The following is a 26,676-nucleotide window of genomic DNA, read 5'->3' on the forward strand; positions in this document are numbered from 1 at the left end:
GATTATCCCTTGACCCTGTTGTGAAAATGTGTTCTGGGGGAGGAAGGGTTTCACACCATTCCAGTGACACTCAGAATATCCCAAGTCCCTGAAATTCCTACAGCAGAAGAGCACAGAGAGTGGAAATCCTGCACCAAGGGAAATATCTGAGTTTATATAGTTGAATAATCAAATCAGGAGAGGGCAAAATTGGGCAAAGTCAGGTCAGATGAGAAACTCTCCTGATGTTTCAGTCAATTAAAATGAAGATGGAAAAAGACATTTCTTCTTGCACCAACTCAGCACAAGCCTCAGAGTCCCAAAACAGTAAATTCCACTTCTTTTTTTGAGCTTTCTAACCTTTTCCTTACTTTTTTCTTTCTTTCTTTTGTTTTGTTTTTTTTTTATTCAAGTTGAAGTCAGTTTTTAAGCGCTGTTTTTCAGAAAGAAGTCAAAAAGCTCATTTTGAAAATGTCAAGACTCGATTACTTCAGAAAAATACAAAACACTTTATGCCACCAAGTGGTTCTGTAAGATTCAGGACTAAATAAAATCTGATTTTCTACATTATTTCAATTTTTTTTTAAATGTAGTGTTGTCTGAGCACATGTGGGAGGGATGGAAGAATTCATCAACTCCGTATCAGAAACATGAAGGCTTTTAGTGAGTTTGGGAATCCCTGGTTTGGCAGGATATAAATCCATAGGATTGGAAAATGGATTGGGATGGAAGTGACCTGAGAGATCACCTCTTTCCAGCCTCTTCCATGGGCAGGGACACCTTCCACTGGACCAGGTTGCTCCAATCCCTGTCCAAATGGTCTTGGACACTTCCAGCTATTGGGAATTCCATTCCAGGCCCTCCCCACCTCCACATGGAAGAATTTTTCCCAATGCCCCATCTAAATTTAAATTCCTTCATCTTAAGGGTCATTCCCCTTGTCCTACCATGCCATGCCCTTGTAAAATTCCCACTCCAGCTCCTTCTAGGAGCATGTGAATTCACCAGCTGAAAGTTGATAAACATCCAAGATGAAATGACTGAAAACCACACCGACACTGCCAGCTCACTTTCATTTAACAAGATCCTAAAAACCCCTAAATATATCCTAAAAAAGCAATGAAAGTGGCCATGTCTTCCATAAAAAACACCACAAACTGTGTCAAGAATCGAGCCGGATGTACACAGGCACCCTCCTTTCAATTCCTAATGATTAAAAATCAGCTGTAAAAACACAAAACCTGCCTGCAGCTCATCCTTGGTACAAACACGAGTGCTGCAGGAGCAGGTCTGGGACAAAGATGATGGGAGGGATGGGAGGGAGCACCCAGCGCTCACCAGAGCAGTTTGGATGTGATAAGTGAAGCCATTAGAGCCCGTTGTGTCAATAATGGAAATTTCACAGACTCCCTTAATTACGTGGAAAAAGGAGATCCAGGGGAGCAGTTGGGCTGTGCACACACACACACAAGGCCTGCAAGGAAAGTCAATAAATATGATTTACATCACCGGATGGTGCAATCTCTTTGATTAAAAAAGGAGATAAAAGACAAAAAAAAGGCTAAAAATAAAGGAAAAAACGGAAATAAGCAATCTGGTCTAGTGGAAGGTGGCCCTGCCCATGGCAGGGGTGTGGAACTGGATAATCTTTAAGATCCCTTCCAACTCAAACCATTCTATGATTCTATAAAATAATTTGTATGTGCAATAGATCCATCTTGGCTCCTTCTTTAAGCTGTCCTGAATAAGCAAATTAAGGAGCCCATCAGTCCAGCCACAAGAAAGAAAGAACAAAAATTATCAAGTAAAAAATTATCAAGAATTAATGATGTTTTTCTCATGTTTTCTCATTTCTCATTTTCTCACGTGCCTTCTCCACTATTTATGGAATCATGGAATCACTACAGTTGGAAAAAACCTTTGAGAAAAAAAAACTTTGAGTTTTGAGAAGAAAAAACTTTGAGTCCAACCATTAGGCTAGTATGGCCAGATAAACCCTGTCCCCCAGTGCCACACCACAGGTGTGTAATATATAATATTATATTTTAATATTATATATTAATATTATATATATTAATTACATATTAATAATAGTAATTATTAAGCACTAGGAGTGCTTTTGAGCACTCCTAGGGATGGTGATTCCAGAGTGTTCCGATGCCTGACCACCCTTCCAGTGAGGAATCATTTCCTAATATCTGAACCCACTCCTGGTGCAGCTCGAGGCTGTTTCCTCTGTGAATACCTCTGCATTTTTCATCTTGCCCCAGAAAACACAGGGATGGTTCCCATTCTGATCTTGAAGGGGATTTCAATAGCTTGAGGCAGTTAATCCATCACTGGGCTGCATCTACTCCAGGTGATGCCCTACTCTGAGAGCCAGGAGCAGTAATAAGGCATTTTTTCATTAATTAATGAGAGCAGATCCAATGACTCTCTAGGGATTTTCATCTGGAACTGTCAGAAAGAAAAGAAATAATAATGATTACAGTCAAACCTGGAAGACTCTGGGACAAAATTGGAAATCTTATGAGTTTACCTGGTAGAGGCAGGCATTTTCCAGCCTCACCTTCCTTCCCCACATCCCATCCCCATCCTGTCCATGTTCCTCCAGCGTAGTTTTGGCCATCAGTCCTCGTCCCTTCTCCACACAACCTCTCTTTCCTCATTCTCTCAGACCTCCCTCAAGGAAGGGATCTTGTATCCTGTGGGAACGGGCCGTGTGGGGATGGATGATGACAAGGACAGATTTTCCCCTCTTTAGTGTTTTTCCTGGTTTTAATTCCCACAGTGTACAGTGGAGTTCTGCCCCCCTCTGCTGGAAGAGCTCAGCACCTCCAGCTGAGCTCAGTACCCTCGAATTTCCTGGATTGGAAGGGACCCACAAGGATCAGCAAATCCAGCTCCTGGCCCTGCACAGAGCACCCCAAAAATCCCATCAGGTGCCTGAGAGTGTTGTCCAAACACTTTTGAACTCTGGTGGGGCTGGTGCAGCTCTTGCTGTTTTGTTCTGCAAGGATCAGGTTGTTCATGGCATTTTTGGCCATGTCCATAGACCATGAAAAGTCTAAACCTGCTCACCTGTAGCTTCACAGGTTGGGGTGACACTGGATGAACTTTTGTCACTGGTCTTTCCCCTCAATTATTTTTTTTCCCCACTTTTTTGCTGATTCTGGCACTTAAGGGCACAAAGTTCAGTTGTGGAACCAAACTGCACCATCAAAATTTCCTTCTCACTCTTGCCAAGAGTTTGTGGTTGAATGAGCTGCAAAGAGCTGGAGACTCCAAGGTCAGCAGCTCTCCCTGAGGCATCTTTGGCCTTCAGATCATCTCTGCCTCTCCAATTTGAGCTCAAAAAGGATCTCTGGGAGGTCCATTGGGCATTTAATCCCTGAAGTAAATGGAATTACTCCTTTTGTTTCTCCAGCTGACCCATCCAAGTGGATGGTCCACATTGCCAGTTGCATCCCACCCTGGACTGTTTTCCTTCATCGGAGAAAGGCCAGGGATGGAGCAGGGAATGGCTAAATCCATCTGAATGCAAAGATTTTTCTGGAAAAGGATTTGCAGAGACAGATTCCTTTATCCCTGTGCTGAACACCTTTGGGGCCAGGAATCAATCTATTGCTAAAAACAAACATTTTGGTTTAAAACACCCTGAGCTCCTCTCCCTGTTGTGTTCCCCGACTCCAGCCTGGTTAACCCCGGGATGTTTTAGAGGTAACGAACCCAAGGAATTGAGAATGCAACAGATAACAAATCCCTGGGTCTCTGCTGGGTGTGGGTGCTTCCCACTCACAAAGGCTCTCTGGCTGTCAAATAGAGCTGATTGAGGTTTAGTTTCTTTATCTTGTCCTGTCCGGCCTCAGCTCTTCTGTGAACTTCTCAGACATGGGTGGGAATGTGATTGTCCTCATTTCAAAGGTCCTTCTCTCAGCTGTACCCAACAAGATCCAAATCCCACAAAGGAGCACTTCTCCCAACCTCATGGGCTACATCTGACTCAGATTTAGGGTCTGAACAACTCAGTGCATTTCACTGTCATGTCAACCATGTGTTTTTGCTGAGAAGAAAGATTTTCATAAGCCAGGTAACCCCAACAACCCCAAGTTTTCAGAGGGCAGCAGACACTTGAGTCACCCACAGACCAAGGAAGAAAGACCAGAAAACGAGGCAGGACTCAATTGAAGCAGATATTTCAAAGTTTTATTGTATAAATCTACAAAAGGCTTTGCTACAATAGCAAATCGAGTGTAGCACTATTCTACTGACAGGCTCTAGTGGCTTGGTGTGATCTTGTAACTCCAACATGACACATGAGGAATAAACTGCCTGATCCAGTCAGATCCAGGGCAGGTGATGTCGGCTTACAAAGACCTTTTGGCTTCAACCCCTACAACCTGCAGCGACTCGACGTGTTTGCCTCTTGTACAAGGTCATTTGAATTAATAATATCTCTAGTAAAAATAAAAACTCTAAAGTAGTTTTCATCAGTAAATGTAAAATCGCCTAGGGAGGAAAAAATGCAGTGGCTGAAATCTGCTAAAGTTCCAGAGGTACAATACATCCACGCTTCTCATTCATGTGACTCTGCCCCAGGAAAATAAACTACCAGTCCTTCCTGGAGAGGCTGGTAATAAAAACCAGGGTGCTACAAGTAAAGCTCCAATTTGCTGGGAGCAACAATTGAAATCAAATCAGTCCAGGAGATTCAGTTCTGCACACTCCAAAAAGCCAGCTGAAAATGTAAAAACCTCAGGACCAAATGACCAAGTAGCACAGACAGGCTAATTCCCTAAAAAAGCAGGAAAAATAAAATGCCTATTGAGGCAGTCTAGTCCCTTGGAAGAGACTCTGGAAATTAAGCACCTCAAAATCAAATGTCATTTAGATCTTAAGATGATACCCGGGAATCTGCCTTTACATGGTTTTATGGAATTTTCCAGTCCTGAACATTTTTGCTGAGCCTTGTTGGAATGTACCTTAAGTCCCTCTGGCTTAATTCAAATGCAACAAAACACCACAGAATTTAAATAATGTGGATTTTTTTTGCTCAACACACACACCCCCCACACTGACACACACACACACACACACACACAGGACAGTTGGCTCTGGAAGAGAGAGGAACCAACTGGACCTCTTCGGCTGAGAGATGAACCAAAACTGTCTTGTCCAGCTCGTTTGAGCTCTTTTTGGGCTCCCTGGGTCTGGATGGAAGCAGTCACTCCAAAGCCAGCACAAGAACCCCAGTTCTTGCAGTAACTCTGGCCCATGCAGACCCAGAGAGCTCCTGCTGTCTCACAAGGCTCCTTGCTGGCAAGACAGCTGGCCCAGATGTGCAGGCTCCAACAGTTCAGACAAGCATCTGGAGCGTGGGATGCTTCTCCAAACTCCGGGAGCCCTTTGAGGTTTGGAACTGATACCCGCATGAAATGAGGCTATCCTCGACTCAGGAGAGGTGAGTTACAGCATGGCCAGCGGGGAGGGTTCATAGCCAAGGCAGGATCAGCCCCCTGGCAAAGTTAATCAGGAAAGTTTTTTTCACTGAGGATCGCAATCTAGTGAAGATTTCTTTAGGTGAGTCCAGCGGCCCCAGATCGCAGAGGTGCGGAATCCTCTCCACAGACAGTCACAGCACAAGCCCAGCATCCCTGCTGTCCCCAAAGCCTGGACTCGGTCCTTCTCTTCTGGCCTCTCAGTTCTCAGCACTTTCTTCTGTGCTTGGAGTACCTGGACCAGCTCAGGCTTTTCTTGGTCCTGTTGGAAGCAGCTTCCTTGCTTCATTCTGGCTCTCAGCACCTTGAACATGGCATTGCACTGCATGGGAGGCTCTTTGGTGCATGATTTGCCCTCTGTCTTCCTGCAGCACTTTCTTCTTCCCTGGGAAAGCTCTTGGACACAGAGAAGGAATCTCAGCAACAGCATCAGGGATTGCTGGAAAAGGGAAAAAATAAAAATGCACCAACTCTGATCAGATTTTTGAAGTGGGGAGTAAGGGGGAATTCTCAGGAGTTGGGATTAAATGTTGCTGTGCCTGCAGCCCCGAGGACACACCAGGTGTTGTGGTTTAAGGATTTGCCCATGGTCCAGCCAAGGGAAAGCCAAGATATGCAGTCTCTGGAGCATCAATTATTGGGGCTGGTGCTTGGGTTCTGACACCAAGCAGCTGAAATCCCACCTCTCTGGTCGTGCCAGGCTGCTGCAGCCCCTGAGACTGAGGTTTCAAGACCAGCACAGGTGTTTGCACCTTTGTCTGTTCAACATCTCAGGTCAGGGCACTGGGGAGATTAAGGAAGGCCCACGGGGTAATACGGGATGTAATTACCTGTGCCAGTCTTTCCTTCGGGTGGTGGGTCTGGCAGTTGGTGGCTGAGGATCCTGAGAGCAGGTCTGATGTTGGGACCTTTGTTTTGCAGCTTTTTCTGTGGCTTTCCTCCCAAGTGCTGCATGCAGCAAAGTGATTCCTTCTCAGAGGAGGATCTGAGTGAGTCACTGTAAGCAAGAGGAGACAAAGCTTGTAATACACGGCCAGCTCATCCTCAGCAGTGACTCCCACTCCCCCGTCACTCAGCCCGGGTCATCAGTGAGAAATGCTCCTTTCCCTGCACACAGAGCTGTTGACAAACTGGGAACAAGTGAGAGGAGAGCTCCCACCATTCCTGAGACCAGCTCCCAGCAAGGATGCAGAGCAGACCCTGACCTGGGATGTGCTGCCTCAGGTGGGGACTCAAACCCAGAGCTTCTCCATGAAGGACAAGGCAGGTCCTAGGTCTGGACTAATTAATTCCCAGTCATTTCCCATATTAATCAGAAGGTGCAGGATACTGCCCTCTTTGGGAACTTTCCCCACTCCTGTACTTCCTTTTGGCTGGCTCTCCCTTCCCCTTTCTCCCAACCCCAGTGCTTCATATCCCATTTCAGCACAGCTTTTATCCCGGGGCAAGTTTTCTGCTGGACATCCTATGACCAGTTTAGCTGTGAGGAGAGAATGCCAGAGAGCTGCCTTACCTTCAGCCTCTTGGAAGGAGTCACAGCAAAGGCCTTTTGAGCCACCAGTGCCACACGTCACCGCTGTGGCAGTGCCAGGAACATCCCAGGGTCACTCCTGCTGCTGCATCCCTGTTTATTTGGTTTGGTGGTGAATGCAGATGATGCCAAAGATGTGTCCAGCCTCAGGAAGCTATGGAGAGCCAAACTTCAGGAATGTCTTTCTTCTCTCAGTCCTAACATCAAACACTGGCCAAAGGTAAGCGCTGAGCATTTCCTGCCACTAAAGTCACAAAGTCCAAGTCCATCTCCATCTGTGGCAAAGATGTTGCAGGAATTTCTCTGTGAGCAGACAGCACTCTGTCCTCAGGTGCTCCAGGCCAGGGGTGCCAGGGTTTCCAAGAGCATTTGGAGTCTGTCTGTGTGAGCAGAAACTCATTGCAGCGATGCACAGGCTAAAACTGTGCTGGGGCACACAGATCCTCTCTTCACTTCTTTTGGCTTTTACATGGCAAAAGCTCCTGTTGTCTCCACACATCAGCATGGACTCGATTTGCTGCTCTGGGGATTTTTTGCTCTGAATTTAGGGTGTGTTTGTGTGTTTCATTCAAAGAATAAGGATTTATTTCCCTTCCCTCCCCCCAGTCTCTCTAAAAAGAGCTCTGGTGTCTCCTCTCTCTACCTTGAACGCCCTCTCTTCTCTGAAAGGAAGGAGACTGCTCCTTCAATAAATGAGCTCAGAATTTAATTAGAAAATTTGTTTCCTGCTGAATGCACAGGATAATGTGCAGAGAAAGGCTGAAATTTGCCTCTGCACTGCAGTGGCCTGGAATCTGAGTGAGCAGAAACTAAGACAGGAAGTAAACCAGTAAGAGCCTCTTGAAAAGAAACACATTAAAGCAGGTATTAGGTGCAGTGAAATGAAAACCAGAGAAAGTAATCCTGATTCTTAAAGCTTTCAGCTCCTGAAGTAATAGGATTTTTTTCTTCTTAAAACAAAAAATAATCCAAAAAATTACTTTAATCCTTTGGAGCAAGTAAGAGCAGGAGGTTGCCAAGTGAACAGAAACCCAGAGGTTAATCAGAAACAGGCAAGGGTCAAAAGAAAGCTGTCACCTTAGGACAGGGCCACCCTCCAGAGGAGGGAGGAGAGAAGGAAAAAGAGAGATCCAGATGGGTAGGAACCCTCCACCAACTGCTGCACTCATATGAAGTCCTTGAGAGCTGCCTCTGCCGAGCGGCTGCTTCACAAGTTGGGAATTGTCTCTAGTTTCTTGTCAGGGAATTCTCATAAAATTGGCTGTTCCCCACAGTGGTGCCAGCAGGGTCCCCAGCACCACTGCACGGCACGGCCTGGGTGAGGGGGACAACCCCATCCCGAGGCGCCTCTGCCCCACCACTCCCTCCCCCCAGGAGCAAAGTCAATCCCTCTGCTCTGGGCTGTTGGACTGAGCACCCCTCAGGTCTCGTCTCAGCCAGAACTTCCCTCCAAGGAGAAGCTTCCTAAATAAGCCCCCTTCTCCCTTCCACAGAACCCAGACCCCCCTCAGGGGAGCTCATATGACAGTGGCTGGGGGGCTGGGGGGCTCTGGTTGAGTCCCATTGCTCGGCACGGGGCTGGCGGTGGTTGAGGGGGGCACGGTCTCCACGGAGTCTCCTGGCTGAACCTCGGGGGTCCTCTGTGGGCTGGGCTCCTCAGAGTGCTCCATGTTGCCTTGGACTTCCTTCCCCCTCTGGATCAGCTGCTCTAAGGTCTTGGGCAGGGGGTAGCTCAGGAAACGCTTCAGTTTGGGCTGGAGGGTGCCTACCACATACTGGATAATCTCCTCCTCATCTGCATCCACATAGAGGGTCTGGTACAGGTCTCTCTTGCGCCAAAGGAACTGATCCAGGGGCTCCCCCTCTTTCTGGGGCAAATCCAGCTCCCTTTTGATAGCATCCCTAGTCAGAGTTCCCTCGCTGTACTGCAGGAACTCCTTCTTGAACTCGACCCAGTTTTTGACGGAGTCCTGCTTGTACTCCCACCACTTTTTAGCTGGGCCGTTCATGTGATTTTGGATCTGAGACAGCCAATACTCCTCTGTTCCACCCACCTGCTTTAAGTATTCCTCCAAGTGGCTCAAGAACTCCCGGGGATCCTCAAACACCTGGGTCTCCACCGGGGAGGCTGGAGCGTCCTCCGACACGGAGACCCACTGGTAGGAATCGTGGCCCTGGGGGATGCTGGGCACCTCCCCGGGAGGAGGGGTCAGGGCATACATCTGGCTCATGTCCAGGGCATAATCGTAAATCTCCCCCTCACTTGGCCTTATCTCTGGGCCTCCCACCCCGACGGACACCGTCTGCTTGCCCTGCTCCCCAGGGCAGTATTTGCCTCCCATGGACTCCAGGCGGTCAGCCCACTTTTCCAGGCGGAAAAAGACCTCCTTCCAAACATTCATCTCCCTCTTGACCCACCTCTCCAGGTGGGCAATGGTCTCCTGGCATCTGGCCAGGCAGGCCTTGATGGACTTCTTCCACCTCTGGTTTTCAGTTGGGACGTGGTCCTCTAAGTTGTTCTCCAACTTGCCCACGGATTTCTGCAATCCCTTCAGCTCCCGCTCCACCTGCTTGGAGACCTCTGTCAGGAGGTGCCGGTGGGTCCTCCGGACATGCTCCAGCATTTCTGCCCTGCACTTCCCTATCTGCAGGATCACATTGGGCTTGTTGGCAACTCCACGGTGCCCCTGGAAGGAGTGGACGCCCGCGCTGGTGACATTGTCCAGCTGCATGGCTCCGACCGTGCGAGTGGCAAACACGGAAAGAAGTGGGTTGTAAGCCCTGGCACTAGAGCTGGATCCCAAAAATCCCCACCACAACACTTCCTGAAAGACACACAGAGACTTCTAAACCCCCCTCCAAGGACTTTTGGACACAAACACAACCCAATCAGATATCACCGCAGAGCGAGCCGGTCGGTCCACGTGGATCCCAGAGAGAGTTGTAGGCAAATTTCTCCCTGTGCCAAGCTGGAAACGCCGGTCTCACGTGCTCAGGGGTGTCCCAGAGAGAACCAGGATCCTCCAGGAACAAGGAGAGGAGTTGGATAAGATGTCCAATCCCGCTGGGAATCTGGAACGCCGCAAAGTCCCCGCCGGAGCAAATCACACAGAGATGCACAAAGAAGCTGGAAGCTGCAGCAAAAATCCGGGTGATTTCTCCTCGGGCAAACTAGGTGAGTCAAAAACCGCTTTCACTGGGGATGCGAAGAGCTGCTTCTCTTCCCTGTCTGAACTGCCACTAGTCCAGGCTCCTCCATCTACTTATACTCCGCGCAGCTCAACATGTGGGTGGTGCCCAGCCTCCTCTCGCACTCTCAGCGCAGCGTTCATTGGAGGAAAAGCGATGCCGGTGTCTGTGGCAACCCAGATTTTGGCAGCCTCCCCTCGCTCGCCACCCCCTCGCTCACGCCCCCAGACTCGACGCGAGAAGCGCTTGAAAGGTGCTGGAGACAGTTGGAGAGATGGATGAGTAATCGCACCTTCCGCCTCTCGGAGCGCAGGAAAAACACTTTATTCCTTCCACAACTCTTTACTCAGCAAGGTCATCATTAACATGCGTCCCCTGGCAGGGCTCGGGGAGGGCGGGGTGGGGAGGAATCCGGTGTGTCAGACACCCCCGCACACCCCCTGCGCACACACACACACACACACACACACACAGGGTGAGCTGATTCCTCATGCAGATTTTCCTGGGAATGGTGGTAAATCAGCAGCGAAAAAATAAAAAAAAAAAAAAAAAGAGCGAGAGAAGAGAAAGGGAAAGCAAAAAGGAGGGGGGAAGCAGAGGGGGAAACACTCAAAGGAGCCACTTCAGCACAAATTGGAGAGCTCTGGACTTTCTCGGGCTTTGGTAGGTGGGAGTCATTCCCGCGGCTTAATTGCTCCAGACCAACCAATATTGGGAATATTGGGTGAGGGAGGGGGACGACATCCTGGTTTTTACACCAAATTAAATCCGCCCATCAAAAGCCTTTTCTGTACTTAGCTTTGAATCAGATGCTTAATCAGTGAGCCAACCCACCAGCGCAGATGAAGCTACATTTGTTCTTTGCTCTTGACAAGGCAGGAAAAGCCAACCATAAAAGGAGTCTCCGGGTCTTACATAAGCCAGAGATAAAGGATTCCCTAATCCGAGAGAGTTTCCCTGCCGGAACACCCTCAGAGAGGTGCTGAGGACATCTGGGCCTTCTCATCCCTTCCCAGTGCCAGTGGCCGGAGGCACTGGGATGCTGATTCATTGGGATAATCTAAAAAGGGGGTTTGAGCCTTTTGGCAGTGGGGTGGGGGTGCCCTGCCTGTGCTTGGGCTGCTGGGCAGTGTGCCAGGGAGGTTTAGAATGGCTCTTCACTCCCAAAGCTCCTGGCTGGGTGTTTCCTGGTGGGAATTCAGCCATCCCAGAGGAACAAAAAGAGGAGGAGGCAGAGGGTCTTTCAGTGAAGTCCTGCTGGAAGGAGATCCCGGTGAGCCCAGGCATTTGGTCACAGCAGGATCACGAACTGGTGGTGGTTAAGTTGGAGGGCATGAGGGGCAGGGGTCAGGATTCCCTTTTTTCCCATCAAATCAATGTGGTGGCAGAGGGCCCGTGTCTGCTCCCTAGCAGGTGGTGGCTCAGGGAACAAGAGGGTTATTTGGGGCAGCAGCAGCTGACCTGGAAGGGTTTGGTTTGGTTGAAGGGAGGGAGGGACAGTGAGCAGGAAAGGGACCAAACCCTGAGGGTGTAACACAGAATTCCTAATCCAGCAGCCCCTCCCAATGCCACTTCTTCCTGCATGACTGCCCTCTGCCTTGCTTACTTCTCCAATTTCACCCAGTTTTCCTAAGCACAAGATTTTGGGGTGGCTGTGTCCATGTTTAGAAAAAGTCTAATGTCAATCACCTGAGGGCTTGGGACAGATCTGGAGCCTGTTATCTGTGGTCTCAGCACCCCAGAATCTGCCTCAAACCTGCTCTGCCAGGAAGAGATGAGAGACTCTGCAACCTTTGTATCTCTGGATTGGTGCAAAGATATTCCCCAGAGAACTTTCCAGGAGCCCCAGAAATGGCCCATAGGATGGGGACAATATAGGGTGGCATTAACTCTGCAAAATGACCTGCTTTCAGCCTCTCCTTGTCCCATCAAATGCCAGAGTCTGGGATGAAACCTGCTGAAGTCTGCCTCCTAAACCTGCTCTGATAAATGAGTCCCTTTCCAAGCCCTGCTGCTTCTTTTTGCTCCTCCCTTACTTTTGGCTGGGGAGGAATTCTGGATCTGAACGGCCTCATTTGACACTTGGCTCTTGTCTCAGGATCCCAGGATTATTAAGGATGAAAGGGACTAAGGAGGTTTCTAGCTCAACCTCCTACTCCAAGCTGAGTCAGCTGCTGGGTCAGCTGAGATGGTTTCAGATACTGAAAACCCCAGGGATGGTGACTGCTCAGAGGGAAAACCTTTTTTCCTTGTACCCAAAGTGAGTGTCCTGTTGGAATTTGGACCTGATGTCTCTTGTCCTCTCACCAGCCACCAGAAGATCCTGGTTTTATCTCCTTGATAACCTCCCCATGGGTACAGGGCACTGCTGTTAGGTCCCCCAAAGCCATCACTTCCCCAGTGTCCAATCCCACACCAGGCACCAGCTCTGACCATCCCAGTGGCCTGAACCCATTCCCTGTGATCAGTGTCTTAATTAAGAGGCTCAAACACGATTGCAGCAACTAAATATGATCTAAAATGTTCTGACTAGAGGGGGATAATCACTTGCATGATCTCCTGGCTGTATTTCTGCCCCCACAATCCAGGATAATTTTTGCTGCCAGGACACTCTGCCATATCATCCTCAGCCTGCTGAGCACTCCCAGGTCCAGTTCTCCCAGTCACTTGCTGACAGGGACTCTTTCTTCCCCCCAGAAATTCCAGAATTAGCCCTTGCTGAACATCACCACGTTTCTCTTGGCTCTTCCCTCCAGCTTTTCCAGGTCTCTGGGTTAATCACATTCAGCCTCCTTTCACAGAGCTCTCCCCCTAATCACTCTCCTCCTAATTCTGTGGAGGTGGTGGGGGAAGTGGGAGAAGCGAGGACGAATGGGGGTTTTCCTTCTGGACCTGCTGGGGAATGAGTTGCTGATTAAGACATGTGTGATAAGCATTTTCTTTGTATTTCTAATTAAAGCGAGGTGCGTGGGAAGAGGAGGAGGAGAGAGGGGAGCCGGAAGCCAAGGAAGGAGGGAAATGTGGAGTGAGGTGATGGAGAGAGGCAATTTGAGGCTGACAGGCAGATTCCAGGCACAGAGAGGCAGACAGTTAAGGAAGGACAGGATCCATGGATTGGGACAGCTCGGGGAGGAAGCAGAAGTCCCCTGGGTGGCCACAGGATGGCCAAGATAAGAGAGGGGCAAGAAGAGTGGAAAGAAAGTAGGAAGTGAGGATGAGGGAGAGCAGTTTGCTCCAAAAGAGCTCAGCTGAAGCAAGGGAAGTAGAGAAAATAGCAAAAAGCCACATCTCATAGCTCAGCAGGGATGGTGTCAACGTGGGCCGTCTCCCTAGAGCTTCCTGGAGAGTTTTAAAGCACTGTAGGTTAGGATCAGATCCAGAAAAAATGAGGAGAGAGAAGGGGAAAAGCCAACAGACGAATTAAAGGCAGCAAAAGGAGCATGTGGCAGTGAGCAGCAGCTGAGTCTTCCCCTGAGGGGAGAAGGACCAGAATAAAGGGACACTGAGTCACTGGCACCTTCCCCAGCGCTGTCACTGCTTGCTGAGGACACGATGCTCCCAGAACCTGGTGGCACTCACCCCTTGGCATCAGTTCAGGCTCTGGCCTCTCACTGCACCTCGCCTTTGAGCAAATGTGTTTGGTTTGGGGTTTTTTTTGGGGTTGACAGGCTTTTTCCACCTCATCTGGATGAGTGTTCTGCTCAGAGGCACCTTATGGCAGGAGATGTCACTTCTCAGAGAGCAGTCTGAGCTTCGAGCCAGATGAACCTGGTGGGTGAGTGAGAAGGGGGAGATCCCGAGAGAAACTTGGGGAAGTTTCTGGAGCAGCTGATTTTGTGCTGCACATGCTCTGAAGAGCTCTGGCGGATGCTGAAGGGCCCTCCTGTGCTTCCAGGGTCCCTCCCCAGTTGTGCACTGAGATCTGCATTGTGTTCCTCCTCGGAATCACTCCTGGAGGAGCCTGTCTTTCACCCAGGACTCTTTGAAGCACCTAAAATTAGAAGCCTGAAGCCATGTGGGCAATTCATCCCCTATTCTTGCAGGAACTAATATCTTCTAGTGGTAAGCAAGGGATTTTCTGCATTATCCTATATTCCCTGTGCTAGAATTTTCCCTTTCCCTTCCATAATTACTTCCTCTTTCTAGAAGAAGAAAGAAGAAAATAAGAAACCACATTTTGCTCCCCATCTGCCTCCACATCCTTTTAATCCCTATTGATTCTCCAACAGCTCACCAGACAAAGCTCCCCAGTCATTTGTTTGGTAGCAAAACCCTCGGAAGGAAATAAAATTAAGAAGAAACCAAGGTGTTGGGCTTTTAAACTCGCAAGGAGCGAACGGGGTGGGGGAAAGAATAGCACATTTAATTTGCACCATACGTCTCTATTCATCCATCTCCAGCTCTGGAACACTTTATTGCACTGGAGCTGGCACTCACAACACAGAGTTTTGCATTCAAAACACAGCTCACACGTCAGTGGCTCTTTTGTTCCTGGCCACCCATCGTCCCCCAGGTCTGGGGCCCACACATCACTTACTGGGAGGGTGTGGAAGCAATTGGGAATCTGAGGGCATCCTGCTATCAATATTGCCCCATAATGATGATTGTTATTAGTGCCGCTCCTTCTGGCAGCAGAATTCTCTCCGTATTCCTTTTCATCTGGAAAGCCCTACTTTGAGGGGAAGATAAAGTGCTTTGTTTTCCGACTAAAAATATCTCCTGTGTTTTGTAATTCTCCCCTCTCCTTATTTAATGAGATGTTTGTTATTTTGGTTTCCTTGCTGGGCAGAGGAAATGTTAATGAGTCTCTCTTTGTGCTGCTTTTTGCCTCCTCAAGCCTGCCTGAGGCTAAAGGAAGGAAGTCAAAGGAGGTATCAGCATTTTTCACACTCTGGCATTGGCTGTTATGACCCTCCCGAGGTCAACACAAATAGAAAGACATCTCCAAATGAACTTCATTTTCCTCCCCTGCACAGCCCTGACAAGCTGCAAAAACACATTTGTTGCCGTGTCAAAGGGCCTGGTTCACAAGTGGTTTGTGACATTTCTTCTGACACGTTTTACAGCTGAGTCTGGCCCACTTTGGGCCTCACACTTGACTCATTGTCCACCTGCCCCCCTTCAGGGTGTCCCTCTAAGTGTTCTAGTAAAATTTATGATTTAATGTTTTTTGTTTTGTTTGTTTTTTTTTTTTAAACTCCTCCTCAGCAGCAAACACTGCAAATCACAGGTCTGCTAAAAAAAGGGAGAGAAAAGAGGGGTGGGGTGGCTGTGAAGAGCAGCCCTGGTTCCTCTGCTGGTGTGGCTTTGCTGACAGAGTCCCACCAGGCCAGGAGAGCTCTGCTCCTCATCATCTGCCAGGATGATGTTCCCACGGAGATCTACGGATCATTTGTGGCCCATGGAGCCAGTCCACTCCTCCCCTGCATCCCATTTCAATCTGGGTTTCCCACTGACACCCCAGGGCGGTGTGAGACGAGTGGTGGTGGTGGAGCACAGCCACACAGGGAAAATGGGTCATGGGCCTTGCTGGTGGCATCAAATCCTTATTGGTGGTGATTCCAAGGGAATCTGTGCAGGATTTTGGCCGTAGCAGCTGCTCAGATGATGAGGAGAGAGTGGCTCAGGTTGCTCCAGACCTTTCCTGCTCCTGCCCATCCTGCTGTTTCCATGGGTGAATCCATGTTAAGCCTCTCTCTCTTCTCATCACTCACATGGGTGTTTCCTCCTGGACTAGAGCACGTGGGAAGGACTTCAAGGGTGGTGGGAGCCTTGTTTTCCATCAGTGAAGTCAGACTGGCTCATGGGAAGATTTCCATCTTCAGACTCCCTGCTATGGGCTGTGAGGATGATGGAGAAACGGGATTGTCCTGTGGCCATAAGAGAAAACCCTGCCGTGTGGTGGTGAGCAGCCAGAGCCAATTCCATGGAGGATCCACCACAGCCCCTTTTCCACATCAAATTACGGAGTTCTGCCTCTCCTGTGAGTGGCAGCACCTCTGTTTCCATGAGGGAATATGCCTGGGGAAGCTAAGGAATGCTCAGGGAAGGCTTTGCACGTGGTACTGCAGGTGTCCAACAGGATATCATTCAAACATTTTCCTCCCTGAACCACTGATCAGTTACTGCCTTGCTGAATGGATGGAGTTCATTCTAAGTTCTAAGTTCCAAGTTCCCAAGATCTATGATCCCCAGGTTTTGTGAGGGTGACACAATCTCATCCCCTAAATGCTTTATTTTCCCACAACTGGGCTGAAATCCCAAAGCATTTCCAAACCTGTCCAGGATCTGGCCACAGAGGTGTCTTTGGACAACACCTCAGACAGGTTTTAAGTCATGTCCTGCCTAATTTGGCACCGAGGTTTCAACCCAAGCGTCCTCAGTGCAGGGAAATTCCTGAAAGTGAAGGGAAAACATCAGTGCTTTGTTTTTTGTGGGCATGGTTTGTGCCTGCCTCTGAACAGGGATGTGTGTCTGTCTCTTTGCATTGGGCTCCACTGGGGCATTCCAAGGGACACTTCGGGGCCACGGAGTCTTTCCATGATCACAGCAGGACATGGAGCTGGTCTTCCCAGCCCAATCCGTGTCCCCAGAGCTCTGTCAGTTCTCAGCTCCCTGCTCTCACAGCCGTCATCACCGTGAAGACACAAACTAGGCCACTGCCCTCCTCTTTTTAGCAGTTCTATCACCAAGTTGTGGCTCAATTTAACTTTTTTTTCCCAGCTTTCTGTATTGCTTCTCCTTCTTCTAAGCTGTTCCCCGTATTTTTGTCCCCACCAAGCATTGCTGTTAACAAAGGATTTCCTCTAAGCATCCCTGCTAATCTCACCCTTCCACAGGGTACCACGGCTGGAGTCCATGCAGAAATTGTGTCCCCCTGTCCCAAGAAAACAGCAGAGCATCTGCCTCATGTGACAAAGCAGCAGGGGTGATGCGAGGTCACTTCTGGAATAAAGGGAGCCTCATTCAGCACATCCTCATCCCAGCCAAATTCTACCAGCTTTCCCATTTCCTTCATTTAAGTACCTGTAAATGAGATAATGGGTAATTAGTGCCAGCAGGGAAGCTTGAGGGAAACAGAAGAACATGAGAAACAAGCAGCAGACTGTGCTAATTTCTTCCTTCCAAATCTAGGAGGCCCCAAACGTCACTAAAAGCCTTATTAAAACGGGGGTAGGAGGAGCTGGGGAGTGAGTCGCTGTGGAAAGATTCTCAGGAGTTCCTTGCTCCAAAAAACCTCTCACAAGTCCTCAATACATCAATTCCCCAAAACTGAACCCAACTCTTTGATGGTCTCAGGCTGGAGGTCATAAAACACTGGAAAAGTTTGGGTTGGAAGTGACCTTTGAAGGGCATCTTGTCTTTTCCATGGGCACCTTCCACTAGTCCTGGCTGCTCCAAGCCCCATCCAACCTGGCCTTGAACACTTCCAGGGATAGGATACCCACAGGATTAGAAGCAGAAATTTGGGGCAGGAGTGATCCTGACACCAATCTCCCTTGCCCCCACAAGGTCATGGGAATTTATTCCATCTCCCTTCTCCTCAGGCTGTCTCTCAAAAAGGCTACTCCTAACTGGAAAAAAAAAAAAAAAAGCTGCTGAGAAGGAAAATTAAAAAAAAGATCCTCGTAGATGTGTTGAATCCTAGCAAGACCAAAATGGGGAGGGAATAATAAAAGAAAACAAGGAGAGGAAAAGGGAAAAAAAAATTAGAGAGAGAGAGAAAAGGAGGGGGAAAAGAAAAAAATGTAAAAAGGAAAATACGAAAAATAAAAAAAAGGGAAAAAGAAAAATCTAACAATACAGTGACAGCGAGAGTTACTTGTGCCTGGTTGTAGTGAAAGATCCCTAAGGATTGCAGAATTTTTGGTTCGTGTTCCTCAGCTACGAGGTGGGCCGGGATGATCCCGCTGTGGGGCAATCGGGATGGGATGGGCAGCACTTCCCTGCGGCTGGGCTGTGATCCCAGCTGGGGAGGCGCTGGCAGCTCCCAACACGATGGGATCGAGCTCTCCATGGATCCCGGCAGGAATGCTGCAACAGAGAAAGGGAAGGATTCGGGGGAGGGGATGTAGGATCGTTTGTCCAGCCCTGCCAACACTTCCCTGCCCATCGCTGCCCTCTCACACCTCCGCGCTGACCTTCCCGGAGGAGCCTCAGCCCCCGCTGCGGGGGAGGATGCGCTATCCTGGATTTCCCACGCCCGATTTGTTTTCCCAGCAGCCGGGAGGGGAGGGAGGGGAGGGCAGGGCGAAGCAGCAGCTCGGCGTTAATGGGTTCCTTGAGGAGAAGCTGAGGGTAGAGATCCATCCCTGCAGGTACCCGGAGAGCCATGAGCCATCCTGGGATGAGACACCGGGGTGGGCGGGATGCGGGGGAGAAGGGAGGAGTGGGGCAGACAAAAGGGATGAGTGGTGTGTGTGTGTGTGTGTGTGCCGGGGGATCTGCCGCACGCTCCTGCCTTTCTTCCACCTGCCTGCCAGCAGGGAAGGGAGGCAGATACCGGGTGAGCTTTCCAGGGGGTGAAAATGAGCGGCGGCAGCGCTCCCCGAGGCATTGCTAAAATTGGGATGCTGTGGGCATGGCTCCCCAAACGTGGTGCCTACTCTGGGGGGCTTAGAGCCAGGTTTTATCCTCTTTTGGAGATTCATCAGGGAGGGGGAGAGAGTCCTTGCAGTGCTTCTTTGCTCAGAGCCAGGAAGGCCCTCTGAATGGATCATAGAATCCTAGAATCCTAGGATTTGGGTTGGAACGGACGTAAAAGAGAACCCCATTCCAACCCCCTGCCATGGGCAGAGACACCTTCCTCTAGACCAGGCTGCTCAGAACAATGTTTGGGGAGTTTGTGACAGAGGGGGAAACCCTAAGATTTGGAGGTTTTTGTGGCCTCCACAACGCAGACAGGCAGGTCCCTCCTTCCCATCCACTGCTGGTTCTCCAAAATCCTTCAACTCCCTCCCCAAGTCTTGTGAGGGTGACACAATCTTGGCCATGCAGGAATTTTACTGAACATTACATCTCTACCCAAAGCTCGAGTTTATGTGGGGATGAGGAGGTGGAGGTTGTATTAAAATTGTATTTATCACTTAGAATCGTAGAATTGTTGGAAAAGATCCCTAAGATCACTGGCACAAGGTGTCCAGAGAATTTGTGGCTGCCCCACCCTTGGGAGTGTCCAAGGCCAGGCTGGATGGGGCTTGGAGCAGCCTGGGACAGTGGGAAGTGTCCCTGCCCATGGCAGGGGTGGAACTGGATGGGCTTTGAGGTCCCTCCCAACCCAAACCATTCCCTGATCATCAGTGATCAGATTCAAAGATCATCAAGTCCAGCCATGAACCCAGGACCACCACCATGTTCACCACTAAACCATATCCTCAAATCATTAAAAATGAGTCTGGTTTTGTCCAAAATAGATATGGGATAGAATTCCCTCCCCAGGAATTTTGGGAAACCGTGTTCAGGGCGCTTCTGTTTTAACTGGGACACAAATTGTGATTTCTTCACAGCTGAAGAGTTCTGATCCCCACATCAGCAATACCTAACTTCTGCAGGAGCTTTGCATTTTGGATAATAATAAACACCCATCAGACCAGATCAAGGTATCAACCTGTCTTAGATCTTGGAATACACCCCCCAGGCTGTGCATCCCAGATGTCACAGGAAACCCAACACCAGAGAATTGTTTAGGTGGAAAACACCTCTAAGATCATGAAGTCCAACCATTAAACCAGCTCTGCCAACGTCCCCAGGTGCCACATCTACAGATCTGCTAAATCTCTCCAGAGATGGGGACTCCATGGCTGCCACAGGCAGCCTGCTCCAACATCCATCTCCCTGATTGTGCATGTTTGGAACGCACAGAGATCCCACCAGGAGCCACCAGGGCTTGCTCTGACCCCAAAGTTCCTCCTCAGATGTTCACCTAAGGCACAGAGGTCCAGACCAAGAAGGGATCTGACCTCACCACACTCAGACTGGCCACCCCTAGGAACGCCTTATTTCCTTTCTCAGCCCCTAAAACAGAAGGTTTTCCCTCAGGCTGTTGGGTCTGGAGGAATTTGCGGTTTGCACTGAAGTCTTGTGGGTTTAGAGGAGACCCCTGAGGCTCAAAAAGCAATTACCCAAGAACTTCCAGGGAGGGTCCTGCCTGATTTCTGAAAGGACACCCCCGTCTCCAATTCAGGCACTGAATGACCAGCAGAGAACTTTTTTCCTCCTCTCCCCAAGTACTTGTACAAGATTGCCTGTGACATTTAGAGCAGCTAAAATTATCTCAATTAAATATCTCCACTGGTTTCCCTTTGTTCTCTTTTCCTTTCTAGCTCTTTCCTTCCAGACAGCTGGAACATGCTCTTTAGACACTCTTTAAAGACAAAAGGAAAAATAAAAAAAAACCCTCCCTGCCCCAAACACCCAACTAAAACTCACGTAGCTTCAGCTCTGCTTTATTTAGAAACACGGTTGACATAAATGTTGTGAATATTTTATGTTGCTCCAGGATTCCTCCATACGAGACTGGAGAGTGGTCTCACCCTGCCCAATAAAGTCATTCCTTTGTGGATTGCAGGTCTGGGGAAGAAAGGCTAAAGGGCTGTGCACTGATTTTGGGGAGATATTTGGTACCATGAGATAAAACACAGCAATTTCGGCCTCTGTGATATCCCCCCTCTTCCCCACATGTTCGTGATAACAACACCTGGCCCTGTCGACTGACCTTTCCTCTTTACAAATTCCCTGCCAATCTGTTCTGGGAGAGAAAATTCCTTCCCAGGATGAAATTTGGCAGCTGCCTCATCCCTGTGCCTGAAGCATGAATCACCAGAGTTAAGTAACAAACCCATTTATACATCAAGACACAATCACTGTCCAAGCAATCATTCTGTGCTTTTCAACGTGAAGCCCATTATTTGTGGATTCTGTTTATATTAATCCTTCCCCCCCTCTTTTCTCCCATTATTTTTTTCCCTCTATCTTCTGGATGTTTTGCAAAACAATGGAAAACTTCAGAAGGAGACTGGGATGCCAAGCAGAAGCAGAAAATATTTCCCAGCCCCCAAGAATCTTTGTTTACTATTAATTCTAGGAGTTTCTGGGAAATCTCTCAGGGAACCTCACCAAAGAATGTTTGGCAAGAACAATTGGCTCTCTAATGAGGTTCTGGGCCACCTGGTTTGTGTATTAATATCTTTTAAATATATTTACACACCCCTACACACTTTAAAGCACCTGTTATTTTTACAAATATTTTCTTGGTGTTGCTCTTCTGTCTTTTTAGCACCTATTTCACTCCTCTGGTCTGCTGACAGTTATTAAATAAGCGATTCCTGAATGTGTTTGTTTTATTCTGCTGAAAATGAAGTTCTGCTGGGTTGGAATAGCAGTGGGTGATCCATACTGGAAGGAAGATCTGGGGAAAGCACAGGCACTGAGAGCTTGTGGGGGCAGAGCAGGATCTGCCAGTGTTGTTAAGGCTGGGGAAAGCAGCAGCACTTGAGCTGAACTGCAGGATTGCAATATTCAGGAACTGGCACAGAATAAATTTAGGACAAGGCCTGTGTCTCTCAGTGCTTGCTCCAAGACCCTCAGGTGAGGTTTCTCCTGCTGCCTGGTCAGCTGTGTCCATGCTGGACACAACCACGGACATGGACATTGCCCCCTCTTTTCCACACAGGGCTGAGGTGCCCTCATCAAGCTCAGAAAGTTCTTAAATACTTGAATTCTTTGTCTGAAACTACGATTTGGTGAACACAGACTTCTGCTTTTCCAAATTGGCTCTTCCATTCCAAGTGAAATGCGTCCAGGAAGGCAGATTTAGATTGGATATGAGGAAAAAATTCTTCCCTATGAGGGCGGTGAGGCCCTGGCACAGGGTGCCCAGAGAAGCTGTGGATGCCCCATCCCTGGAAGTGTCCAAGACCAGGTTGGATGGGGCTTGGAACAACCTGGGACAGTAGATCCGTGGCAGGGAGATGGGAATGAGATGATTTTTGAGGTCCCTTCTAGCCCAAACCATTTGAGGGTTCAAATCTCAGGGTTTTGAGGGTTCAAGATCTCTCAGGTCTCTCTGTTTGAGAACATTCACTACAAAACACTAAAAGATTGGTTTTCTCAGAAAAGAGGGTTGTAAACATGGGGAGAACTTGAATTCCAGGTCTGGGGTTTGTTCTCACTGGGCCTCCCTAGCAGTGAGGATGCAGTTATTCCACCACAGGGCAGATTGCAAATATTCACCCAGGCCCAGATGAGTTCTGCATTCCTCCACCTGTGTTTTTTATTCATAGCCTGAATTCCCAACTTTTTAAGAAAAAAAAGTAAAGAACCCTTAGTGCCATCCCCCCTGAATGATGCACCGGCAATCTCAGCATCTTTCAGACATCAGACAGGGAGAGGGAAGGGCTGTGTGACGAGCAGAGTTTGGCAGCTGGGCTTCATTAACTCTGCTTTTCCAAGCTGCATTTGTGGCTCCAGAATAACAGCAGAGTTATCCCAGGCCTCATCTTCCATCCCCTCACAGCGAGCACCCCCATTTAATATCTCTTTCTTCCCCTAACATATTAAACTGCCATCAAAGAGGAGTTTTGCAAACATGGTTTGTTGCCTATTGGAGCCCTATATTTCAGAGGTGCTGCTGCTGCTGCTGTTGCATATTTTGTAAAATTTTATTTTCAAGCAGCCCATTTTTCCCTACTGGGCTCACTTGGGGGTCTGCTCAACCGGAGGGGAAAATGGAGCCGAGCAAACTTCCTGCTGAGAGACCTTTACAAACCTCAAGAAACCTTTCTCAGAAACAGGAGTTCCACGTTCTTAATGAGATCATTTTCATAAAAGTCTAGGGAAAGAGCAGAGAGAGAAAATAGTGACAGCAAAATAGAGATAATCACTAAAAAAATTATTTTCAAGCAAACCAGGAGCCCTCTTGGTGTAATGAGACAGAAAAATTTCCAGAAGCCTAAGGAATAACGTGTTTTTTATGACACATCAGAGCCGAGTCAGGGAGTGAAAAGCAATCACATTTCAACCCTGCTGCTGGGTGTCATTCCACTGGTGCAGAGCTGGGGAAAGAGTGGGGAAATGGGACAAAATCCCATCAGGGGCAGAGTTTGGTGCTAGGAGGTCTGCAGGAAAAAGTAACACGGGTGACAAATTTGATGTGCTGGGTTGGGTGGGAAAGGTCACCTCTCTGTGCCTCCTCCTAGGTGATGCCCTGACCCCAATTAAGAAAGAGTGAATTTCACAAGAGATGGTGAATCCAGACCGGAACACAAAGGCCAGCACAGCTCCAGACAGGGACAGGAAAGTTGAGATAATTTGGTGGTAACTCTGAGCAAATCATGGAATCACAGAATTGCTTGGAAATGGGTTGGAAAGGACCTTAAGGATCACCCAGTTCCAACCCCCTTCCATTGCCAGGAACACCTTCCACTATCCCAGGATGCTCCAAGCCCCATCCAACCTGGCCTTGGACACTTCCAGGGATCCAGGGGCATCCACAGCTGCTCTGGGCACCCTGTGCCAGGGCCTCAGCACCCTCACAGGAAGAATTTTTTCCCTAATCTCTAATCTAAATCTTCTCTTCTTCATTTTAGAGCCATTCCCCCTTTTCCTGTCACTCCAGGCACTTGTAAATTGTCTCTCTCCATCTTTTGGTGGGCTCCCACCAGGTACTGGAGGGTCACAATTAGTTCACCCCATAGTCTCTTCTCCAGGCTGAACATTCCAAATTCTCTCATTTTTTTCCTCACAGCTGAGCTCCCCCATCCCTCTCATCATCTTGATGCCTCCTCTGGCCTTGCTGCAACAGCTCCATGTCCTTCCTGTGCTGGGACCCCAGTGCCGGATGCAACATTCCAGGTGGGATCTCTCCAGGCTGGAGCAGAGGGACAAAATGCCCTTCCTCAGTTGCTGCCTGCAGCTCTTTGGAGGCAGCCCAGGACAATCAGCTTCCCAGGTTGCATGGATAATAATTCCATAACCTTTGAAAGCTGCTTCTGCCTGCTGGCAGATGGATATTTGAGAAAGCACAGCCAGATCAGGCTGGAGTGGTAGGAAAACTGGGGAAAAATGGGAGGAGGAAGGAAAGCAGGGACAGAGGGATCGCCTGTCATCTGTTTGTCATGGCCAGAACCTGAGACAGCCGTGTGGGAGTGGTGATTAAATAGTTGGCTGGTGGCATGAAATGACACCTCCGGCACATCTCTGCCCAACGTGCCAGCAGGGCTTCACAGGCTGACACCACCCTGGTGCCTCCAGAAGCCAGAGAGCGAGGACAAGGAGGTGCCAGAGGAGATGTACAGAAGAACATCCAGCTCAAAACCCAGCCTGCAACATTTTCCATGAGTTAGTGCCTGAAAAAGGAAAAACAGCGGGGTGTTATATCACCAGATGCTTTTCTGATCTCCAGAGATTTGTGGCTCAGGCCCTGCATGAACCAAAGCGGCAAGTTTCATTTTTGCATTCTCTTCAGGGAGTTTTTTTCCTTCCATAAAACTTCCCAGTCATTTTTTAAACATTTTTACAGTTTGGGGATCTATAATAGCAGGAATTTGCACAGATAACCAGACTGTGTGAGAGATTTCCTTATTTTTCTTTCTTCCAAGCTTGGCACTTGTTCTTTTCCAATGATAACCTTTAGTTCCTGCACCAGAAGAATCAATAAGCCATCAACTCCTAATGATTCCTCTCTAGATTCTAAAATACCCTTTCTTTCTGTAGATCCTCTAGTATCCTTCCCTTTATTTTATTTTCCTTGATTGGATAAACAAGGTTTACACAGTGATTCCCAGTGCAGAAGGCACTCTATTAATACCTCTCACTGGTTAGTTTGGGCTTTTTTTCACATCCTTCATGGCACTAAAAAACACCCCAAAGAGTAATCCAGATGTGAATGACACAGGAGTTTGTTTTTTTTTCAGGGGGAATGGGGGCAAAGGAGAGAGGACAACAGAAGATAGCCCAATATTTCACCCATTCTTCCACTTCATTCTCTCTCTACAGAGCTCCAGCCCTGAGGTCTGAACTGAGCTGGAAAAACAGCTTTAATTTCTTCCTCTTCAATAAGGAAAAGTCTGCTCTTCCAGCTTCTTCCATGTGACTCGTCAAACTGGCACCACAAGCCTGACTTCCCATGACTTTGCCCACAGATTTTCAGTTCTGGTGTTTCACCAGCTGAAAAATCCAAGTTCCCAGCGAGTCAGCTCCTCTCATTTAACTGCAATGTAGCACTCCCTTCAAGTCTTGTTCTTTATCAGATCCTCCACCTCAGCCTTTCCACCAACACTGCTGAGCATTTGCAAAGCGGCAGCGTAGCTCAGCTTTCCACAGGAATTTTGTACCCAGCTGAAGCTTCAGAATTTCCAGCAAGGCAGAGTGGGCTGTCAAATACCACAGTTTCCATGTTGGGATCATTTCTTCCTGTCTGAGGAAAGCGGGTGGGAAGCCACTTTCCTTGACAAGGAGAAAGCTGCTGAATTAAAAATGGGACAGCTGGAAAGGCAGAGCCAAGTCCAAGTGAGCCAGGAATCCACATCTTCCCTTTCCTAGGGAGAGCCTGCAGATGGATCCTTGTCACCCACTGAGAGCCATCAGGACAGTGATGATGGCAGCTCTGCGGAGTGACAGATTAGTTCAGCCTCTGAGGAAACTCTGGAGCCCCAAAAGGAGATGGAACTCCTGGCAGTGAATCCAGAGGAGGCCATGGAGATGTTCCAAGTGCTGGAGCTCCTCTGCTCTTGAGCCGGGCTGGGAGAGCTGGGAATGTCCAGCCTGGAGAGGAGAAGACTCCAGGGAGACCTCAGAGCCCCTTCCAGTGCCTAAAGGGGCTCCAGGAGAGCTGGAGAGGGACTTGGGACAAGGGATGGAGAGACAGGAAAGGTGGAAATGACTTTAAATTGACAAAAGGCAGGGTTGGACTGAATATTAGGAAGAAATTCTTGGTTGTGAGGGTGGTGAGGCCCTGGCACAGGGTGCCCAGAGAAGCTGTGGCTGCCCCATCCCTGGAAGTGTCCAAGGCCAAACTGGATGGAGCTTGGAGCAACCTGTAAGAGCAGAATGTGTCTGAGCCCATGGCAGGGGTTGGAATTTAAATTTAAATTCCTTTCCACCCCAGACCATTTCATGTTTCCATGAAGATCAGCTTGGCTGGATGTTACCACCGCCAATGTGGCTGTAAGAATAATTCCAGTCTTGGGTATTTATCCACCACAGCCATTCTCATTCAAAGACCTTTGATAATTGTTGACCTTGGTGGGTTCTGATGTTTGGGCAAGGTGTTTATATATTAAAAAGAGCCAGGTGTCCACTGAGGAAGTTTGAGTGGCAGAAGTCTCAAATCTCATCATGTTCCAACAGGTTTTGGGAAAATCTGAGCCTCAGCAGGGCTGAAGTAGCTCAGCTGGGAGAGCGTTAGACTGAAGATCTAAAGGTCCCTGGTTCAATCCCGGGCTTCAGCAGAGTTTTCCTGCACTTTTGTGTGCCCAGGGC

The 26,676-nt window shown here is 48.7% G+C and overlaps 1 protein-coding gene and 1 non-coding gene across 2 annotated transcripts; one reads left to right on the forward strand and one right to left on the reverse strand.

Annotated features, from left to right (window-relative positions):
• Positions 1–4,159: 4,159 nt before the first annotated feature.
• On the reverse strand, positions 4,160–10,251 carry ARC (activity regulated cytoskeleton associated protein). Its single transcript, XM_015620272.1, has 3 exons — positions 6,991–10,251; positions 6,308–6,474; positions 4,160–5,916 (listed from the first exon to the last, which is right to left on the reverse strand). The coding sequence occupies exon 1, from the start codon at positions 9,738–9,740 to the stop codon at positions 8,526–8,528; it is 1,215 nt and encodes a 404-aa protein (XP_015475758.1). The 5' UTR covers positions 9,741–10,251; the 3' UTR covers positions 4,160–5,916; positions 6,308–6,474; positions 6,991–8,525.
• Positions 10,252–26,572: 16,321 nt separating this feature from the next.
• TRNAF-GAA lies at positions 26,573–26,645 on the forward strand. Its single transcript has one exon. It is a non-coding gene; the product is annotated as a tRNA-Phe (tRNA).
• The last annotated feature ends 31 nt before the right edge of the window (positions 26,646–26,676 follow it).

The sequence above is a fragment of the Parus major genome, chromosome 2, assembly GCF_001522545.3.
Source record: "Parus major isolate Abel chromosome 2, Parus_major1.1, whole genome shotgun sequence".
Taxonomy (NCBI): domain Eukaryota; kingdom Metazoa; phylum Chordata; class Aves; order Passeriformes; family Paridae; genus Parus; species Parus major.